Source organism: Budorcas taxicolor, chromosome 16, assembly GCF_023091745.1.
Source record: "Budorcas taxicolor isolate Tak-1 chromosome 16, Takin1.1, whole genome shotgun sequence".
NCBI classification, from domain to species: Eukaryota; Metazoa; Chordata; class Mammalia; order Artiodactyla; family Bovidae; genus Budorcas; species Budorcas taxicolor.
Window position 1 is genome coordinate 53264889 of NC_068925.1, and position 17196 is coordinate 53282084.

Here is a 17196-nt window from a genome sequence, read left to right on the forward strand (position 1 = left end):
TAGGTCATCACAGAACACCAAGCTGAGATCCCTGTAGCAGCTTCCCACTAGCTTTCTATTTTACACAAGATAGTGTTTATATGGGGCTTCCCAGGTGGCTCAGTGGTAAAAACAAAACAAAAACCCCACCTGCCACGCAGGAGACGATGATATGATCTCTAAGTCAGGAAGATCCCCTGAAGAAGGAAATGGCACCCCACACCCAGTATTCTTGTCTGGGAAATCCCATGGACAGAGGAGCATGGGGTCACAGAGTCAGACATGACTTAGTGACTAACCAGTAGCAGCTGCAGCAGTGTGTATGTGGCAGTGCTACTCTGTCGATTTGTCCCAGCCTCTCCTTCCCCTGCTGTGTCCACAAGTCTGTTTTCTCTATATCCGTGTTTCTATTCCTGCCCTGCAAGTACGTTCATCAGCACCGTTTGTCTAGATAACCTTGGCAGTATTGAATGACATTTGAGACTGGACCAATCCTTGTCATGGGGGCTGTCCTGTGTTCAGCACCATCCCTGGCCTCCACCCACCAGAGGCCAGTGAGCATGTGGTGTGGCTGCTGGCAGTGCCCCCATTCTTCCACCCTGGGCCCCTCCCATCCTTGTGCCAGCCCTGCTCAGACAGCGGACTCCAGTTAAAACTCCCTGCCCTTGGGCAGTAATGGGGGAGTCCCTGTCAGCACTTTTCAAGCCAAACACTGAATTCTCATTTTTTAAACACTGTATTATAATGTGAAATAGTGACATTTTATGTCCTGATAATGGCCACTGCATTGGATGGGCTTTCCCCAAGCCCTCGGTCACAGCTCCTATGAGATGGTAGGTGCAATGGTCAGGCCTCCTGAGCCTGGGCTGCCAGGACCACACAGTGTGGTCTAAATGGCATCGAGTCACTAACTGTGCAGCTGCTAGAATGATGGCAGGACCCTGAGTGGGCCGCCCCCAGCACCCCGACCCCACAGCCAAGCAGGCCATTGGAGGCCCTGAACTAAGAGCTGATAGCCCTTTCTCCCCAAGTGTCTCTTCAAATATACTAACCCATGAGGTACCCTGAGAAATCCCAGAGCTCTGTTTTTACCCATGACAACTACTTTCTGCTTAAAAAAATCAAATACTTCTCTTCCCCCTCATCTGTGATGCTGCTGCCCAGCAAGGATGTAGGCTATGCTCACAGTATAGCCCCACAAGTCCCTGTCCCCAGCTTGGAGGACATCCTCCTCCAGCCACGCTTCCTGCCAGCCCCTCCTCCCCACACCCCAAGAACTTTCCCAGACAGCAGGGCACCTGTTGAGTTGACAAGGCTCCACCCTGCTCTACGCTCATTTCCCAGGTATGTGCTAGGCAAGTATTTCCCAATTTTACTTTGGAGGAAGGTGCTCAGAAGAGGTCCGAGGAAGGCAAATGTACTATGATCCAATGACAACTGCTGTATGCTTTAAAAAAAACAAGTACTATAATGTTCCTTTTTCTTCCTTGCTAGCCTGTTGTCATGCTGAAGAGTGCTCACATTTGGGAGAGAAGTCCTTCTTAGAGTCTAATCTGCAACTGGTGTCTCCCACCCCACCTTTTTTTTTTTTTTTCTCCCCTCCTACCTTCCTGATTTGACATCCCTGAGAACCAAAAGTGCCCTTTTCCTGAAACCCTAAAAGCGGAAGTTGGACTTGCTAGAACTTCAAAGAATTGATCACTACAACAGGGCAGGCCACTCCGAGTTTCCTGAAACACCTATGTCTTCTGTGTTCTGCTCCAGGAAATGACCATGATACTACTGTTGCAGGAAAAGGGAACGCGAGAGGATGGTCATATCCCATGTCTCAGGTGAGTCCCTGGGACGGGCCACCATACATGAGGGCCCTTGGCTTCATGCAGAAAAGAATTCGCTAGCGAGCCGAAGTGGAGTGAAAGCAGGTTTATTCTGCATACTCCGTAGGGCGTGGGCCATCTCAGAAGACAAGAGGGCTTCTCTCCTCTGTTTTGCTTTCACCAGCTGGCTGCTGGCCTCTGCGTGTATTCCCACAGTTAATCCTCTTTTCCACCCTGCTTTCTTGGCCAACTTCTCTATGGGTGAGTGGGCCTTAAAGGTGAATTCTGTGGAAAGTGAAGGGGCTCTTTGAGCAGAGGCCATGGGCAGGAGGAGAGTTCCTATCCACGTGTCCATGTAGGGACAGTGCACGTTTGCGTCTGTGCAGTTCTTGGAGGCAAAGCTGGGGGAAGTGGATACTTGGAGAGTGATGGATAGCTGTGGGGTCTGAGGACCCCCTAATAGATCGGCCTCTTCCCTTCACTGACCCTCTCATCTCCCCTTCAGGCCTCAGGACCTCTCTGCTCAGCCTGCTTCCATGAGCCCCAGGGACAGTGATTATTGCTTTGGCCCACCCATTCACTTGCTGGGATGGGGGACCACCGCTGAGTCAGATCCATGAACCTCCCACTTGGGTGTGGCATTTGGAGGTGATGCCTCCTTTGGGATCATCCTCATTGAATAATGCACCTTTCCAACCCCCTACCTCCTCAAAATGCCTTGCAATTGCCTCCTGGAAATTTCTTGCCCCAGTGGTGAGCAACTGTATTTCTTGCCCCAAGGCCAATAGGAACAGGAAAGACATTTAAGAGTGGTGGTTTAGTTGCTAAGTTGTGTCCGACTCTTGTGATCCTGAGGACTATAGCCTGCGAGAATCCTCTGTCCGTGGAATTTTCCAGGCAAGAATATTGGAGTGGGTTGCCATTTCCTTTCCCAGGGGATCCTGTCAACCCAGGAATCGAACCCAGGTCTCCTGCACTGCAGGCAGATTCTTTACCAACTGAGCTATGTAGTGTCTGCTTGCTGCTGCCGCTGCTGCTAAGTCGCTTCAGTCGTGTCTGACTCTGTGCGACCCCAGAGACAGCAGCCCACCAGGCTCCCTGGTCCCTGGGATTCTCCAGGCAAGAACATTGGAGTGGGTTGCCATTTCCTTCTCCACTGCATGAAAGTGAAAAGTGGAAGTGAAGTCAATCAGTCGTGTCCGACTCCTAGCAACCCCGTGGACTGCGGCCTACCAGGCTCCTCCGTCCATGGGATTTTCCAGGCAAGAGTACTGGAGTGGGGTGCCATTGCCTTCTCCGAGTATCTGTTTAATTTCTTTCAAAACAGAGTGCTTTGGTAAGGTTCATTTTGCGGGCCTTCTCGCAACTTAAGATGCTACAGAAAATGTCAAGGAGAAAACTGATGCTGGTCAGGCCATTCCTCATGCATCCTGAAACACGATTCCTGGGGGTGTCTGTATCCAGGGCTGGCGGCCACCATGCTCACTGTGGACGGACACCCCGTTCAAGCCCATCAGTATGTTTAGCCGGAGCCTTGGCACAAGGCAGAGTATCCTAGGAAGTTTCCACCCATTTGGGGAAGTGAGCCTCTCCCTGCTTAGATGAACTCCTTTAATTGTGACACCCCTTCTCTGCCTCCCTCTAGGACTATAATTGTTCTAAAGGCTCATGGTTTTATCAGATTCACTCATATCTACTTGGAAAATGGTGTAGGGCAATAGTCTGCTGGACCCCAATTCTTAGCCTTGTTCCATTGCTGACTACACCTCCTTGGGCTGTTAATGTTGCCCCTTGGGGCGTCAGTTTCCTCAGCTGTAAGGCTGAGACAGTAACACACACTTCATATGATTTTGGTGAGGGCTATGTTAGAATGATCTCACCGTTTACGTCTGCATCCTCAGCCCTCAGCCCTCAGCCCTAGGCCTGGCACATAGACAGTGGTCCCCCAGTGTTTGTTGAATGACACAATGAGTGCATGTGAAGTGCCTCTGTGGCGGGCCCTCAGTGAAAGTCAGCAAGTCATATAGTACTTTCCTCTCCCAGCTTCCATCTCGGCCCATACACCCCACCCCCACCACCCCCAGAAGCCAGTCTTTGGCCTCAGTCCTCAGCCTGACCCCTCTCCATATCCCCGGGCCTCGGGGTTACAGCTGTGTCCACCTTGATGACTGTGCATCCTGCTAGGATTTCTGGGAGAGCAAGGAGTGACCCTTTTGTGAGGCTCATCAGCGCCTTCACCTGAAGGTGGAGCACTCCCTCCCCCATACCCTCTCCATCTCCGAGTCCCACGAGCCCGGCCAAGCCCGTGAGAAATGGTCTAGTGGTCTGGCTGGGCACTCAGGCTGCAGGTGGTCTGACTCCGAGTCCTGCCAGCCATATTTGGCCTCCGGGGCCCCAGGATTCCTGTGCTGATTCCAGGCTTCTGAGGGTAGCTCCCCTGCTACTCCCCAAACACCCCAAGCCCTGGGGACACTTCTTGGGGTCAGAAATGATTGGTCCCCCTGCTGCCTGGCGGCTCAGGGAGAGATGGGCAGGAAGGCCCTCTGGTGAAGGAGGATATGGGCCAATGAAATGGGGATCTATGACCAGGCAGGCCCAGGAACTCTCTGGCCAAGGGGAAAGACGAGGACTGTCAACACTGGACCAGTCCACAGAGAGTCCAGATGGGAGGGGGTGGAGCCAGTGGTCTGGAGATATATTGAGGTCATGGAATTTTTTCCCCCCAAAGGATACTCTCATAGCTCAATAGGAGACCCTGGTTTGATTCCTGGGTTGGGAAGATCTGCTGAAAAAGCGATAGGCTACCCACTCCAGTATTCGTGGGCTTCCCTTGTGGCTCAGCTGGTAAAAGAATCTGCCTGCAATGTAAGAGACCTGGGTTCGATCCCTGGTTTGTGAAGATCCCCTGGAGAAGGGAAAGGCTACCCACTCCAGTATTCTGGCCTGGAGAATTCCATGGACTGTATAGTATAGTCCATGGGGTCACAAAGAATCAGACCCTACTGAGCAACTTTCACTTTTCACTTTCAAAGGATACCCAGGTGCTGCTAGTGGTAAAGAACTCATCTGCCAGTGCAGGAGATGTGAGATACTCAGTCTGCTCCCTGGGTTGAGAAGATTCCCTGGAGCAGGAAATGGCAACCCACTCCAGTATTCTTGCCTATAAAATCCCATGGAGAGAGGAGCCTGGTGGGCTGCAGTTCATGGGGTTGCAAACAGTTGGACACAATTGAGCACACACCAAGGACATTAAACTTAAAAGAAAAGTAGATGCTGATATTAAAGAATTGGGGTGTATCATATGACATTTTTGGCTTCTCATGAAAAACCAGGCGCTTTGGAAGCACTGGAGCCCGGCATGACTGCTTCCTTTAGACTCGACGGGAGGGGGCAGGTGTTAGCCCAGCACAGGGCTGGCCATGAGGGTGCTCACAGAGGTGGGTCCTCATCATTGTCACTCAGAAACTGCTGCGGAGACGCTCAGAGCAGACAGCAGCGGTCACTGCACTCGCCTCCCCATCAGGACTGGCTGCCTGGTGCTTCGTGACACCTGGCTGGGAATGGACTGTGTCCTCACCCGAAAGTGGACACAGGTTCCCAGAGGCCCATGTTACAGATGGGGAAAGTCGAGCTCTGCCATATGCCAGATGCTTTTACCCACTTCTGAGTCCATCTTTGTAACAGCCCTGTGAGGTAGGCAGTCTGATTTCCATTTTACAGAGGGAGAAACTGAGGTTCAGAGGGATTGAGGGACTGGCTTAGGGTCACACAGCTGAGTGCCAGCTCTGGACTCAAACCCAAAGATCTGGCTCCAAAACTTGGTCTTTCCTCGACTCCTCTCCCCAATGGCTTGTCTGTGTGTGTGCTTAGTTGCTCAGTCGTGTCCAACTCTTTGGGACTCCATGGACTGTAGCCCGCCAGGCTCCTCTGTCCATGGGGATTCTCCAGGCAAGTATACTGCAGTGGGTGGCCATGCCCTCTTCCAGGGTATCTTCCCAACTCAGGGGTTGAACCCAGGTCTCTCGCATTGCAGGCGGATTCTTTACTGTCTGAGCCGCCAAGGAAGTACCCCTCATCCCTGCCCCCGGCAATGACTTGGTTTTGATCAATTCTGCTGGTTCAGGCTGTCACTAAAGTGAATCTGTGTTTCTTAAACATGTGTGAGGAGATGGAGGGGCCCTGTGAATGATTCACCGTCCCAAGATGCACTCTCTGACCCTCGGTTTGCAGACAGCCCTCAGATTCCTCTGCCTTGCAGAGAGCTTCCTCGTCTGTCACCAGAGTGCTGGTCCCTGTGGTGACAGCTGACAGAGTCGGCCTTCTCCCCTCCCTGGCCCTGGTCCTCCTTATCACGGGCTCCATGCCACCCCCAGAAACATCTGCCGCCTAACAAGGAAGGAAGCTGGTGTTCCTGGGCAGGCATGGGGTCAGTTTGGATGTGACTTCAGCCCTGCTGGCCTGTCCCAGGGAAAGCAATTAGGCAGCTCAGAGCTGGTCGGGGACAGGGCAGGTGGGCCAAATGTCTGTCAGGGTGGTGTGTGCACTTCTCTCCCTGCCCCGGGGCCCTGTGGCATTAGACTTGGCTCCTCTGTCTACACCTGGGAAGGCAGCAAAATGAACACCTGAAACTGGAATTTCTCAGGCACTCTGTGGGGGCCTCTCTGCCTCTGCAGATGCTGCTCACTGACTCAGCTTCTTTCTGAGAAAAGGAGATGCTCAGGAAAGATTCTGACTCCACCTGGCCCTGTGCCCAGCTTACCTCACCTCACTTTTTTTCTTTTTTTGGCTGTGCCATGTGGCATATGGGATCTTAGGTCCCCGACCAGCGATTGAGCCTATGCCTCCTGCATTGGAATTGCGAGGTCTTAACTACTAGACCACCAGAGAGGTCCCTCATGGAGATCCCACGTGAGCCCCAGGGGCTTCCGTGGCTAAACCATCAGAAGTGAGTCTGCCTGTTGTCGTTTAGTCACTAACTCGTGTCCAACTCTTTTGCAACCCCCTCACCATCACCCACCAGGCTCCTCTGTCCCTAGGATTTCCCAGGCAAGAATACTGGAGTGGGTTGCCATTTCCTCCTCCAGGGGATCTTCCCGACCCAGGGATCTAACCTGTGTCTCCTGCACTGGCAGGCGGATTCTTTACCACTGTGCTACCTGGGAAGCCTGTTTAGAGGTCACCAAAGGACCACTGGAGAAGGAAATGGCAACCCACTCCAGTACTCTTGCCTGGAAAATCCCAGGGATGGAGGATCCTGGTAGGCTACAGTCTACGGGGTCGCAAAGAGTCAGACACAACTGAGCGACTTAGCAGGTGCAAAGGACCACTGACTCAGTATCTCCAAGCACAGGATAAAGGGGGCTGTGGAGCCACCCATCCCGACAGCCCCACAGAGTGCTCCACGGAACCAGGTTGAAAGACGTTCTGTGCTCAGTTAAGTTTGGGAAACATGACGTGGAAAGCAGTGAACTATTTTTCTTCACTTGCTAGAGCCTTGAAAAGCTAGTGTTCATGTTGAATATACTTTGTGCTCCTTTGCTCAGTCGTGTCTCTTTGCAACCCCATGGACTATACCCTTCTAGGCTCCTCTGTCCAGGGAATTTTCCAGGCAAGAATACGGGAGTGGGTTGCCATTTCATTGTCTCTAAAACTTATTGACCCAGGGATATTTTTTTTCTCCAGCTGAATCTTGTGGTCTGCACCAGCTCGGGGCCCTGGCCTGGGAGTCAGCAGCCTCGGGTTCCAGAACTGGCTCAGCCACTGATGCTATATGCTTGGCTGTGATGTGAAGGGAGCAGGAGAGAGGCCATCAAGAGCCCTTTCGGCTCTCAGATTCCTGTTCCCTCGACCCCTCTACCTGGGCGGGCCCTAGTGGGTGGGGTGAGTTGCTGAACTAACCTGGGCCAAGCTTTGGCTTGTGTACAGAGGGGCCTGTTCTGCCTGTCACAGGGCTGGTGAGAGGCCAGAATGAGGTTGTCCTTGTCACCATTAACATCATCTTTATGGCTAACATTTATCGCTACCTGGGCTAAGCCTTTTATACATAGTAACTCATTTGCAGCCGCTCTGACAATATCTTACTGTTCCTATGTACAGGTGAAGAAACTGAGGCACAGCCTGGTTAAGGAACTTGCCTGTGGTCACTAGGTAGCAAATGTCAGGACTGAGGTTTGCACCCAGAGAGTTTGCCCAGAATCTACATCTTATCCTTGATCCTAGCCTGCCTGTGAGAGGGCTTTGTAAACTGTAAAGCATTGTGAGCTGGGAGTGGCATTGTTCAATGCAGTCTCGCTGTGGTTCATCCAGGGGAATGTGCCTGGCCTTCTGGGAGGATCTCCAGTCCTCAATTTGCAGGCTTTCAGAAGTTGGGGGGCCCAAGAATGGCTCCCACTTCCCAGTTCTGCCAGGGTTGAGCAGGGAGGCCCCTGTATATCTCTCTGATGGGGAGGAGGGTAGGCAGGGAAGTCCGGGGTACCCTTGCGTGCGTGCGTGCTCAGTTGCTTCACTCATGTCCAACTCTGTGACCCATTGAACTGTAGCCCTCCAGGCTCCTGTGTCCATGGGATTCTCCAGGCAAGAATACTGGAGTAGGTTGCCATTTCCTTCTCCAGAGGATCTTCCTGACCCAGGGATCGAACCTAAGTCTCCTGCATTGCAGGCAGATTCTTCACCATCTGAGCTACCAGGGAAGCCCTTCCTATCTCTGGTTGAACTTAAATCTATTCAAATCCTGGGAAACACAGGCCATGAGGCCAGTGCTTTCGAGGCTCCAGAACACAATCAGCTGGCATTTCTGAGCCCACAAGGAGGAAAGGGTTGTTAAACAGACTTCACAGGTGAGAACACTGAGGCTCACAGGTTAATCGACTAGCTTGAAATCAGATGCTGGTCCAGAGCTAGAGCAGTTGATTACCCAGGCCTGGCCTGGCCTGACCCAGCCCCACCGGTGGCCTGCAAGGGTCCTCCAGATGAAGCAAGACAGGCCATCTTAGATTCTCTTGTTTAGGTGCAATTAACTGCTAGTGCCTGGTAACCCATTAAGAAAACAGTCAAAGATTTCCAGAGCCTGAAACTCAGAAGTGCAAGCAAGCAGTCAGCCAGCGTTTTCCAGGGACTCTGATGCAGAAGCATGACTGATGCTCTGACAATGTCAAAGGCTCCCCCTTGGGACATGCTAGGGACTAGGAGTCCTGCCATTTTCAAGAAGGAAAGGTCAAGGTTTTCAGTTGCTGCTAATCTTGCTTCTTAAGAGATTAATCCTCTTGGGATAATTTTCTTGTGGATTCAGTTTGTTGGGGAGGTAGAGTGCAGGGGTTCATATCTGCGTATTTTTTGGTAACTGGGCTTTAAGGCACCACACAGTTGTGGCTCAGGTATGGGTTCTCCATACACCAGCTGGCATCAGGATATATCCCCTCAAACTCTCTATACAGTGACACTTCCCTGGTGATGTGCTATGACTTCGATATTTCAACAACTTCTAACGTTTGGGTCAAGATCAAACCCCTAAGTTATTTTTAAGCTTACAGGGCATTCTTTTATATTATAAAATTATGAACCTATTCTCTTATAATAGGAGAAGGAAGTGGAAACCACTCCAGTATTCTTGCCTGGAAAATTCCAGCCTGGAGGGCTATAGTTCATGGGGTTGCAAAAAGTCAGCCACGACTGAGCACATCAGCATCCTCTTATGAAGTTAATCATACTTATTTCCACTTGATTCTTCATTAGCACCAGGTTCTTTTTCCTTAGGCACAGGTGGGAAGTCAGGGGACATAGCAGGTTCTGCGCCCCTTGATGGGGTTTGAGTTGAAAAAGCTTGAGTCATTTGTTCAGAGCAGATGAGTGAGGAGGTAGGGTGTTTGGGAGGAAATGCAAGTTTTTGGTGAGAGGGCCCGTTGATACTTTTAAATTCATATAGTCACAGGCCCGATGATGCCATCTCCTGCAGTCCCACTACACCTGGATTCCCCAGGAGCCCAGGTTGAGTGACGCACATAGCAGCTGCCCAATAACCTTGCGCACAGGTGTTGGGAGAGGCTCCTGGGACCCCCGGGCCTTCCTGTAGCCAGGAGGGGACCTCCTGTCCGCCCCACCGCCTTGTCCCCACCAGGAAGCGGCAGCTCTGGTACAGAGAGGGGTTTCATAGCACGGCAGATGGAGGCCATGCCCTGCCTGAGATGGAGAGCTCGTGCTGAACCACAGTGCGTTTCTGTCCTGCCCTCTCCTCCAGTCCCTCTCTACAAGTGCGTTTTCTGGGCCTGGCAGAAAAAGACGAACAGAAATAGACTCTGTCACAAAAGCCAGGAAAGTGGTAGGCTGTGCCAGAGGCTACTGGTGGGTGAAAGTAGGGGTGGAGTCAAGTTCAAACCAGACCCAGCAGAGGGACTGGAGGCACCCACCGAGCTTGGTCCCAGCCCCTCACTGCCCACTCAGAGGAGTCGTTCAGGGCACTACAGCCTTGCTAGGTTGGAAGCCCAGTTCTGTTTCCTGGCTCCTTGATCCCAGATGATGTACTTTGCCTGTTTTCCCATTGCCAATGGAGGGTTAACTGAGTTAATACATGTCAAGCGTGGAGCATGGAGCTTGGCCCATGGTAAGTGCCCGACAAATGTTAGATGTTATTACTGTTATCACTACTATTGGGTTGCGCCTGTTGGAGCCTGCCAGCATGGGTGGGAGAGCACGCAGCAGGGCCGCTGAGGAGGCTGAGCAGGCTGCATACTGCGTACCATCCACGTGGTAATGCAGTGCGCAACCTGTGCAGCTGTCCACGGATCCTGCAGACGGGACAGCCCTACTCCAACTTCTGACTAATACAGTGACGTTTGAAGTTGGACCTTTTGGGGCAAGGTCTGATTAATAAAGGAGGGGAGTGTGGCTTTTGAGTAGAGCTATGTGGATTTGAATCAGGTGTGGCCGGGCCCTTGAGAAGGCCATGGTATTGCAACACCGATGGCAAGGATCTTAGCCAAATCGCTCCTTTCTGGGCCAAGTTTTCCCTCATCTGTTCAGTGTAGGGGGTTGGGTTAGTTTTGAGAGGCAAATTGGCTTTCTCTTTGAATGCCAATGCTGATTGATTGGCAGTGGCTGTAGGAGGCTTTGTAAAGTGAAGCCATGAGAGGTCATTTGGGGCTGGGTGGGAAGGGCTCTTTAATTGTTCAGTGATGTCTGTTTTGAGACCAGGGAGAGAGGAGCTGTGGCATGTGTGTTCGGGCCATTCGCGCTCCTCAGATAAGCCCAGTGGTTCTTAACCCTGGCTGTATCAGAGGAGGTTTTACCACACTGATTCAGCAATATAGCACCTGGCATTGGTCATTTTTTGTTTTGAAAGCTCTGCAGGTGATTCTGATGTGCAGCCAGGTTGACAGCTACTGGGGCACATGCCCCTCAGTTCCTGGCAGTCTTGCACTCTGTAACTTCTCGGCATGGTCTATACATTTATGGTACTTTGAGCTTTCTTCTGGTAGAAACGCAAGGGGGTTTTAAAAGGCTAGTCTTCCAGTCTTACTGTTGGAGAGGATTTGTTTTTAAGTTGGGAGGCAGAGGCTGAAGGCATAGCTGCAACTGTGGATTGGGGTATCCAGGTGGCCTCTTCTCAGGCTATACTGCAGAGTTTTCATTGTGGGAGGACTGGGTTTTGCATCTGGGGGCGGTCTCATGGGGGCTCAGAAAAGCCCAGCCCACTCTGGCTTCATTAGGGAAGCCCTGTGGCTCCTTTAATTTCTCTCTCAAGCTCCTCTCAGTTCCCAGGGAAGGCAGGAAGTCAGGACAATGCAGAGGCCCACTGAGGTCTGCAGGAAGTAATGTGCCCCAAACTCACAGGGCCCCGCTCTGGGTCTTTTGAAGGAGCGCTGGGGGGAGAAGGAAGCAGATGAAAGCTGACTGGGGCCACTGGATTGGAGAATGCAGGGTCAGGGTGCCAGGCTTGGAGGTGGTGCTTTAGGACCACGGGCAGCCCTGGATGCTGATGGCTCCTCCAAATTACAGTCAGGGTGGCAAAGATGAGATGTTTCTGGGAGGCCACCCCAGCCTCAGCCCCTCCATGGGCCCAGAATCCAGCCAGCTTTCCTCGGCCCCTCCCATCACCCCCACAGGACCCAGCCCTGAAATTCCAAGGGGCAGGTCATGCCGGGCTTTGCCTCCCACCCGGAGTACGATAGAAGCAATCAAATAACATAGAATTCGATCATATTTTAAAATAAGCTTTATTTAGATTTTTTTTGTTTATATTTTATATTTGCATCCATGCCTTCAAGAAACCTTTCCCACGGGAAAGGTTATTTTCATCTAATGTTACCCATAACTCATTCGCTATTTGACGTAGTTCTCTTAAATAAATCATCCTTAGTAACTCTTAGAATTATCTCCTAATTTACAAAAACTGAAATGAAAAGGAACTACTAAATCATTATTACCAGGAGGGGTTGCAACCATATTTTCTTGTAAGTAAAGGGCAAAACAATAAAAATCAACCAAAAGAAAAAAAAATTCATGGGGGGAGAAAAGCATTTCCTAAAATCTCTCTCGCTCCAGCTGCTCTCCCTTGCCGCCAGGCTCGGTGAAATGGCTCAGCCAACAGAGCCCAGAAAGATCCTTAGTAGGTACCCTGCCTACTTTAGATACCTTTTCCAACCCCATCAGGTCAGAAGGAAAGGGAGCAGCCGACTGGGGCTTTTCTGTTTTAGAGACTTTGGAAAAAATATCCTATCCCTTCTGATAAGAGATGCTTCAGCATTTAAAAATCTCTTTGTTTCTTGGTAAGAGTTGCAAACGTTACAGTTAGCAGAAAGCGCAACTACTGTTTAGAGGGTGTGTGAACTGAGCTGTTAGTAGTTAAGGTGGTTCAGAGCGGGAATTCACAGGTCAGAAGAAAAGGAAAGGCTAGTTTTAGGCCATGGGAGACCCTGGGTTAGAAGCTCACATGTTCTCCATCACCTGGTGTTACAATGCTCACAGTTCCTTTGCTGGTGAAGCCTCACTAGGACCAACACTGCTCCCCAAATAGGCAGGCATTTCTGCCAGCCCTTCTCTCCTGGGGTGAGTGGGTTCAAGCTGCTGTGACAGGCTGGTGGACAGGGCCTGAGGAATCCCAAGAGGCTCCGTGAGGTGTGGGTGGAGGAACCAACCAGAATAGGGAGGGCAGAGGTGCTGGACGCTGTGTCTCCAACAGCCCTCCCCCTTGAGATGGGTGCCTCCCCCATGACACCTGCCTGGCCCATGTGCAGAATCAACCAAGGATGAGAGAGAGACAGCAGCAGGGAGGAATGGGGGCTGCTCCAGGACCCTTGGGGAACCCACTTGGGCCGAGTGTCCCTGGGGTCCTACCCTGTGGTCATGCAGTCGGCTGTCTTTCCCTGTATTCAGCCTCTCTCAAAACACAGACCCAAGAGAAGGTGACCACGACATCAGGCGCTCTGCTCACTGAGGTCAGTGCTCTTTCAGATAAATAAATATGTATAGAAAGGCCTGGAGAGAGCTCTAGGTGTGAGAAAGGCGGAGCGCACTTTCCATGCAGGGGCGGGACAATGGGGGAGAGAGAAGAAGAACAACAGAAAAAAGCAAGCTTGGAAATCCAATGGTCCCTGGGTTCCGGCCACCCTAAACTCTACCTTGCACAGTTTGGCAGCAGCATGATCATAGAACAGACAAATCAACAGAGAACCCGCCTCCCGCCCACCCCTGTGGAAAAATATACATTCCAATATTTATGTAATAATTTAGCTAGAATAAGTCTTCTGCATTTGTGCAAATAAATTAAACGGAACAATTTTCTTTTCCCCGTAAAGAAAGAAACGGCAACGCAATTTAAAAACTGGCAGGCCATTAAAAAGAGCCCGTTTGGCCTCTGACAAGCCGAGCCAGGACAGGGCCCCTTGGCCAGGCTTGCAAGTCTCTGTGGAGAGTGGACCTTACCCTGATGACGATGGCCTTTTGGGGTTAAAGTGACTTGGGTGTGCCCGAGAAAGGGTCTGGTCCCACGCGTTCACACTGGAGGGAGTAGGGGGCAGAGTGGGGTTGGGGGGGGGGGACATCAAAAACAGACCACATCCTCGGGGAGACGGGCTCCAGAAGTAGCAGTTTGGACGAGGGACATTTACAAGCACAGAGGGCACAATAGTTTTGTTATTTACAAATACACAGCAGTCCTTCAAGTTTTCAAGTTTCATAAAAAGGAGGCAGGGAGGGAAAGGGACCAAAAAAATCCCCCAACGAACCGAACAAAAAGAAGGAAAAAAAAAACATTGAAAAAGAACAAAAACAAACCCAGATTAACAACACAACTGTATCGCTCCGAGGACAACAGAGAGTTGACATGTTCACACACGGTTGTAGTATGTACATCAATTACAGAGGTGACGACGCAGGGGAGGGGCCCACGCGAGCAGGCTCGGCCACACCCGCGCCCACGTGTGCGAGAGATCGCGCACACACGCACCACCACGCACGCCCAGCCGCACAGCCCACCCCCACCCCACCCCCCAGCTCGCACGCACGTCCACACGCACAGACACGCCCGCCGGGCAGCAGGCGAAGGGAGGCGGGTATCACCAGTCCGCGTCCTCCTCTATGTAATAATCAGGGGCGGTACCATCAAAGAGGCCGGGGTCGAGGGACTTCCGCTGCTTCCCTCTGGCGAAGACACGCGAGATGGAGCCGAATCCCATCTTCTCTTTCTTCTTTTTCCGTTTTTGGTCTTCAAGATCCTCTAGTGACTGCGGAGTCGGGCCAGATGATGGATGAGGCGGGGAGAAGAACAAAGAAAAGCTGAGCTGGGGCAGAAGACAGGGAGGGGTGGGGGTGGGGGGACATCCGTGGGTAAAGATGCTAGGGTCTGCCCCTCACTCGCTGAGCGGACTTGGGCCTGTTACAGAACCTCTTGAGGACAACACTAGGACCCATCCAAAACTGTCATGAGGATGTCACTAAAGTGAAGATAAAAAAAAACGCTTAGAACAGTGCCTGGCACATAATAAGCATTCATGACAGCTGCTGTTGGGGTTTGTACTGTAATTTAAATTCAGTGTGCTGTCCACAGCCTTCCTGTGCTTGTAGAGGGCTTGCAGAAGCGCATCCATGCATGCTGCCACGGTGGGCCACAGGGCCCATGAGATGAGCCCTCTGGAAAAGGGGGCGTCAGGAGAACATGGACAACCAGGGAGGAGAAAACCTAAGCTTCATGTCAGCCAAGAGCAAAGACCCTGGACCATAAGTACTATACTTGTACTGACAAGTATAGTACTGACAAGAAGCAGTACTGGCCTCGGTAGAGCTGGGAGGCCAGGGTTGGGTTCTGATCTTGATTATGTCACTACCCGGGGAAACCTGGAGAGCCCCCACCTTCTCTGAGCCCAGTTTTCTTATCTTGTGACGCAGGGATTGTTAATAATGACAAAAACAATGATGAGGAGAAGGAGATCTTTCTCTCAGGATAACTATGGGTTTGCAGCTTTGCAAACTGTCAAGTATTTTATACAAAGATGCAGGGTGGTGTTATTGGTCAAAAAGGTGGAGGTTAGAGTAATGGTTCCTCAAACCACATCAGAATTACCTTAATTCCAACCACCTTCCCCACACCCCAACCTGGCAGATTAGAATCTCTAGGGTGAAGGGCCTAGGAATCTGCAATAGGGAAATCTTCACTGGCAGACCCTGGTGCAGACAAGCAGTCCAGACGACCAGCGTGTGGGAACCCCAGGACGAGAAAGCTGACCTCAGAGAACCCCTCTGATCCTCATGTCCATGTTTTCCTCCCTACAGCCCCTTCCTCGCTCTTAAGATAGTGTACTGAAATGTTAAAAATGAATTTTAGAAAGTTTCCCGCAGCAAGAGGTCCAAAGAGCCCAAGGCCCCCATCACCAGCTTGTGGCTGCCAGAAGACATTCAACAGGGCTGCATGGAGGATGTGGGATGCTCTTAGTAGGTACACAGATCTGGAAGAGGATGTAACAGGGCAAATCCAGGTGCTGAGCCCAGCTCATGCACCAACCCACGTGTGACTGAAGTTGTGGCTTAACTTCTCTCTGCCCTGGGTGCCCAAGTATGGATGTGGGAATGCTGAGGGCCCAGGGGAACAAGTGAAGTCATGGTCAAGGAAGGGTGCAAGGAGGGCCTGAGTGGCCAGGGAAGGCACACCTACCTGTACAATGGGGTTGTGCAGGTTCTTCTGAACTGGGCCGGGACTGTCGCCCTGTAGCCAAAGGAGAGGAGGAAGATGAAACAGCGGAGACACACAACATATGAGAATAGAGGTGGCCCGTGGAGCATGGGCTTTTCCCTGAGGGACTGCCCTGCCTCTGGGGAATCCACCCTCCACCCTTAAAGTAGACAGTTCCCAATGGCTCAATCATGGCACCTCAGGCTCATGGAGATGCTGCCTGGATCCTGGCCAGAGGCCCTGAAGTGATCTGCCTGTTCTGTTTTCTTGACCCCTATTACCTCTGACCAACAGAGGGTAATATTAATATTTCCCCCACAAATAACAAATAAATGTCTTATTGTGTGGAGGGGTGGACAGGGCTCATTAGCCTGATTTACAGATAAACAGAGAGATTCCAGACAGTCCAACATAATAAAGCTAATTAAAACCAGAGCTACAACTCAAATTCAAGACCATCTGTTTCTTCTTGGTCTAGTGCCCCTTCCTCTGAGTGTGCAAAAGCCCTCACCATATCCCAGAATCAATCTGCCCTGCCTGGGGTAGGGGCATAGATCACTGGGATCACAAGAGTCATTACTAGGGAGACTTCTGGTGCTCATTTCCAGAATTGCTAGTAAAAGGCAAGAAACAAACCATGTGTCACCTGAGTGAATATCCATCTTCTCCAGCCTCTCTGTGCTGAGTCCCCACCTCTGCTCTAAATAAGTGACCAGAGCATGAAAGGATGGGGGTTGCTTATTCCAGGCCAGGCTGTTGTTGGAGGTATCAGGTCAGATGCCTGAGAACAGAGCTACACCTGGAGCTATTTTCAGGTTCTTCCTGGCTTACCTGTATGCACATCTGTTGAGATGGGGGATGAAGGTGGTTGAGGGAGGGCAGGGATGGAACAAACAGTAGTTTAGTCTTTAGTCCCATCTCAAGGTTTGCAAACAATCTATCTATCTGCCAGGCAGCTAAGGTAGGTTGGTTCTGTATAGGGCCATCTTTGCCAAATTTATGGGTGAGAGAATGAGGCTGGAGCCCACTGAAATATCTACATATAGATTGGCTTATCAAAGCATCCACTGCCCAGGGCCCTGTGTAAAATGAGCTTGGGAATAAACATGCCAGACCTGCTCTCTGTAGCAGCAGGTTATGTGCCAAGGCCAAGTTGCACAAAAGGCTAGATCTGAGCCAAATGCAATTCAGGAGGCCTTTAAAGAACACTTTCTGCAGGGTGGATTTCCCAGTGGCATTTTG

General features: G+C 51.3%; 1 protein-coding gene across 1 annotated transcript in view; it reads right to left on the bottom strand.

Annotated features, from left to right (window-relative positions):
• The window catches only part of KAZN (kazrin, periplakin interacting protein), a 1324556-nt gene that overhangs the window by 39800 nt on the left and 1267560 nt on the right, over positions 1-17196 (bottom strand). The window contains exons 9-10 of the mRNA XM_052653947.1: positions 15937-15987; positions 14389-14512 (exon numbers count right to left, since the gene is read on the bottom strand). Of these exons, the coding sequence (XP_052509907.1) occupies positions 14389-14512; positions 15937-15987 (175 nt within the window). The remainder of the gene's footprint in view (positions 1-14388; positions 14513-15936; positions 15988-17196) is intronic.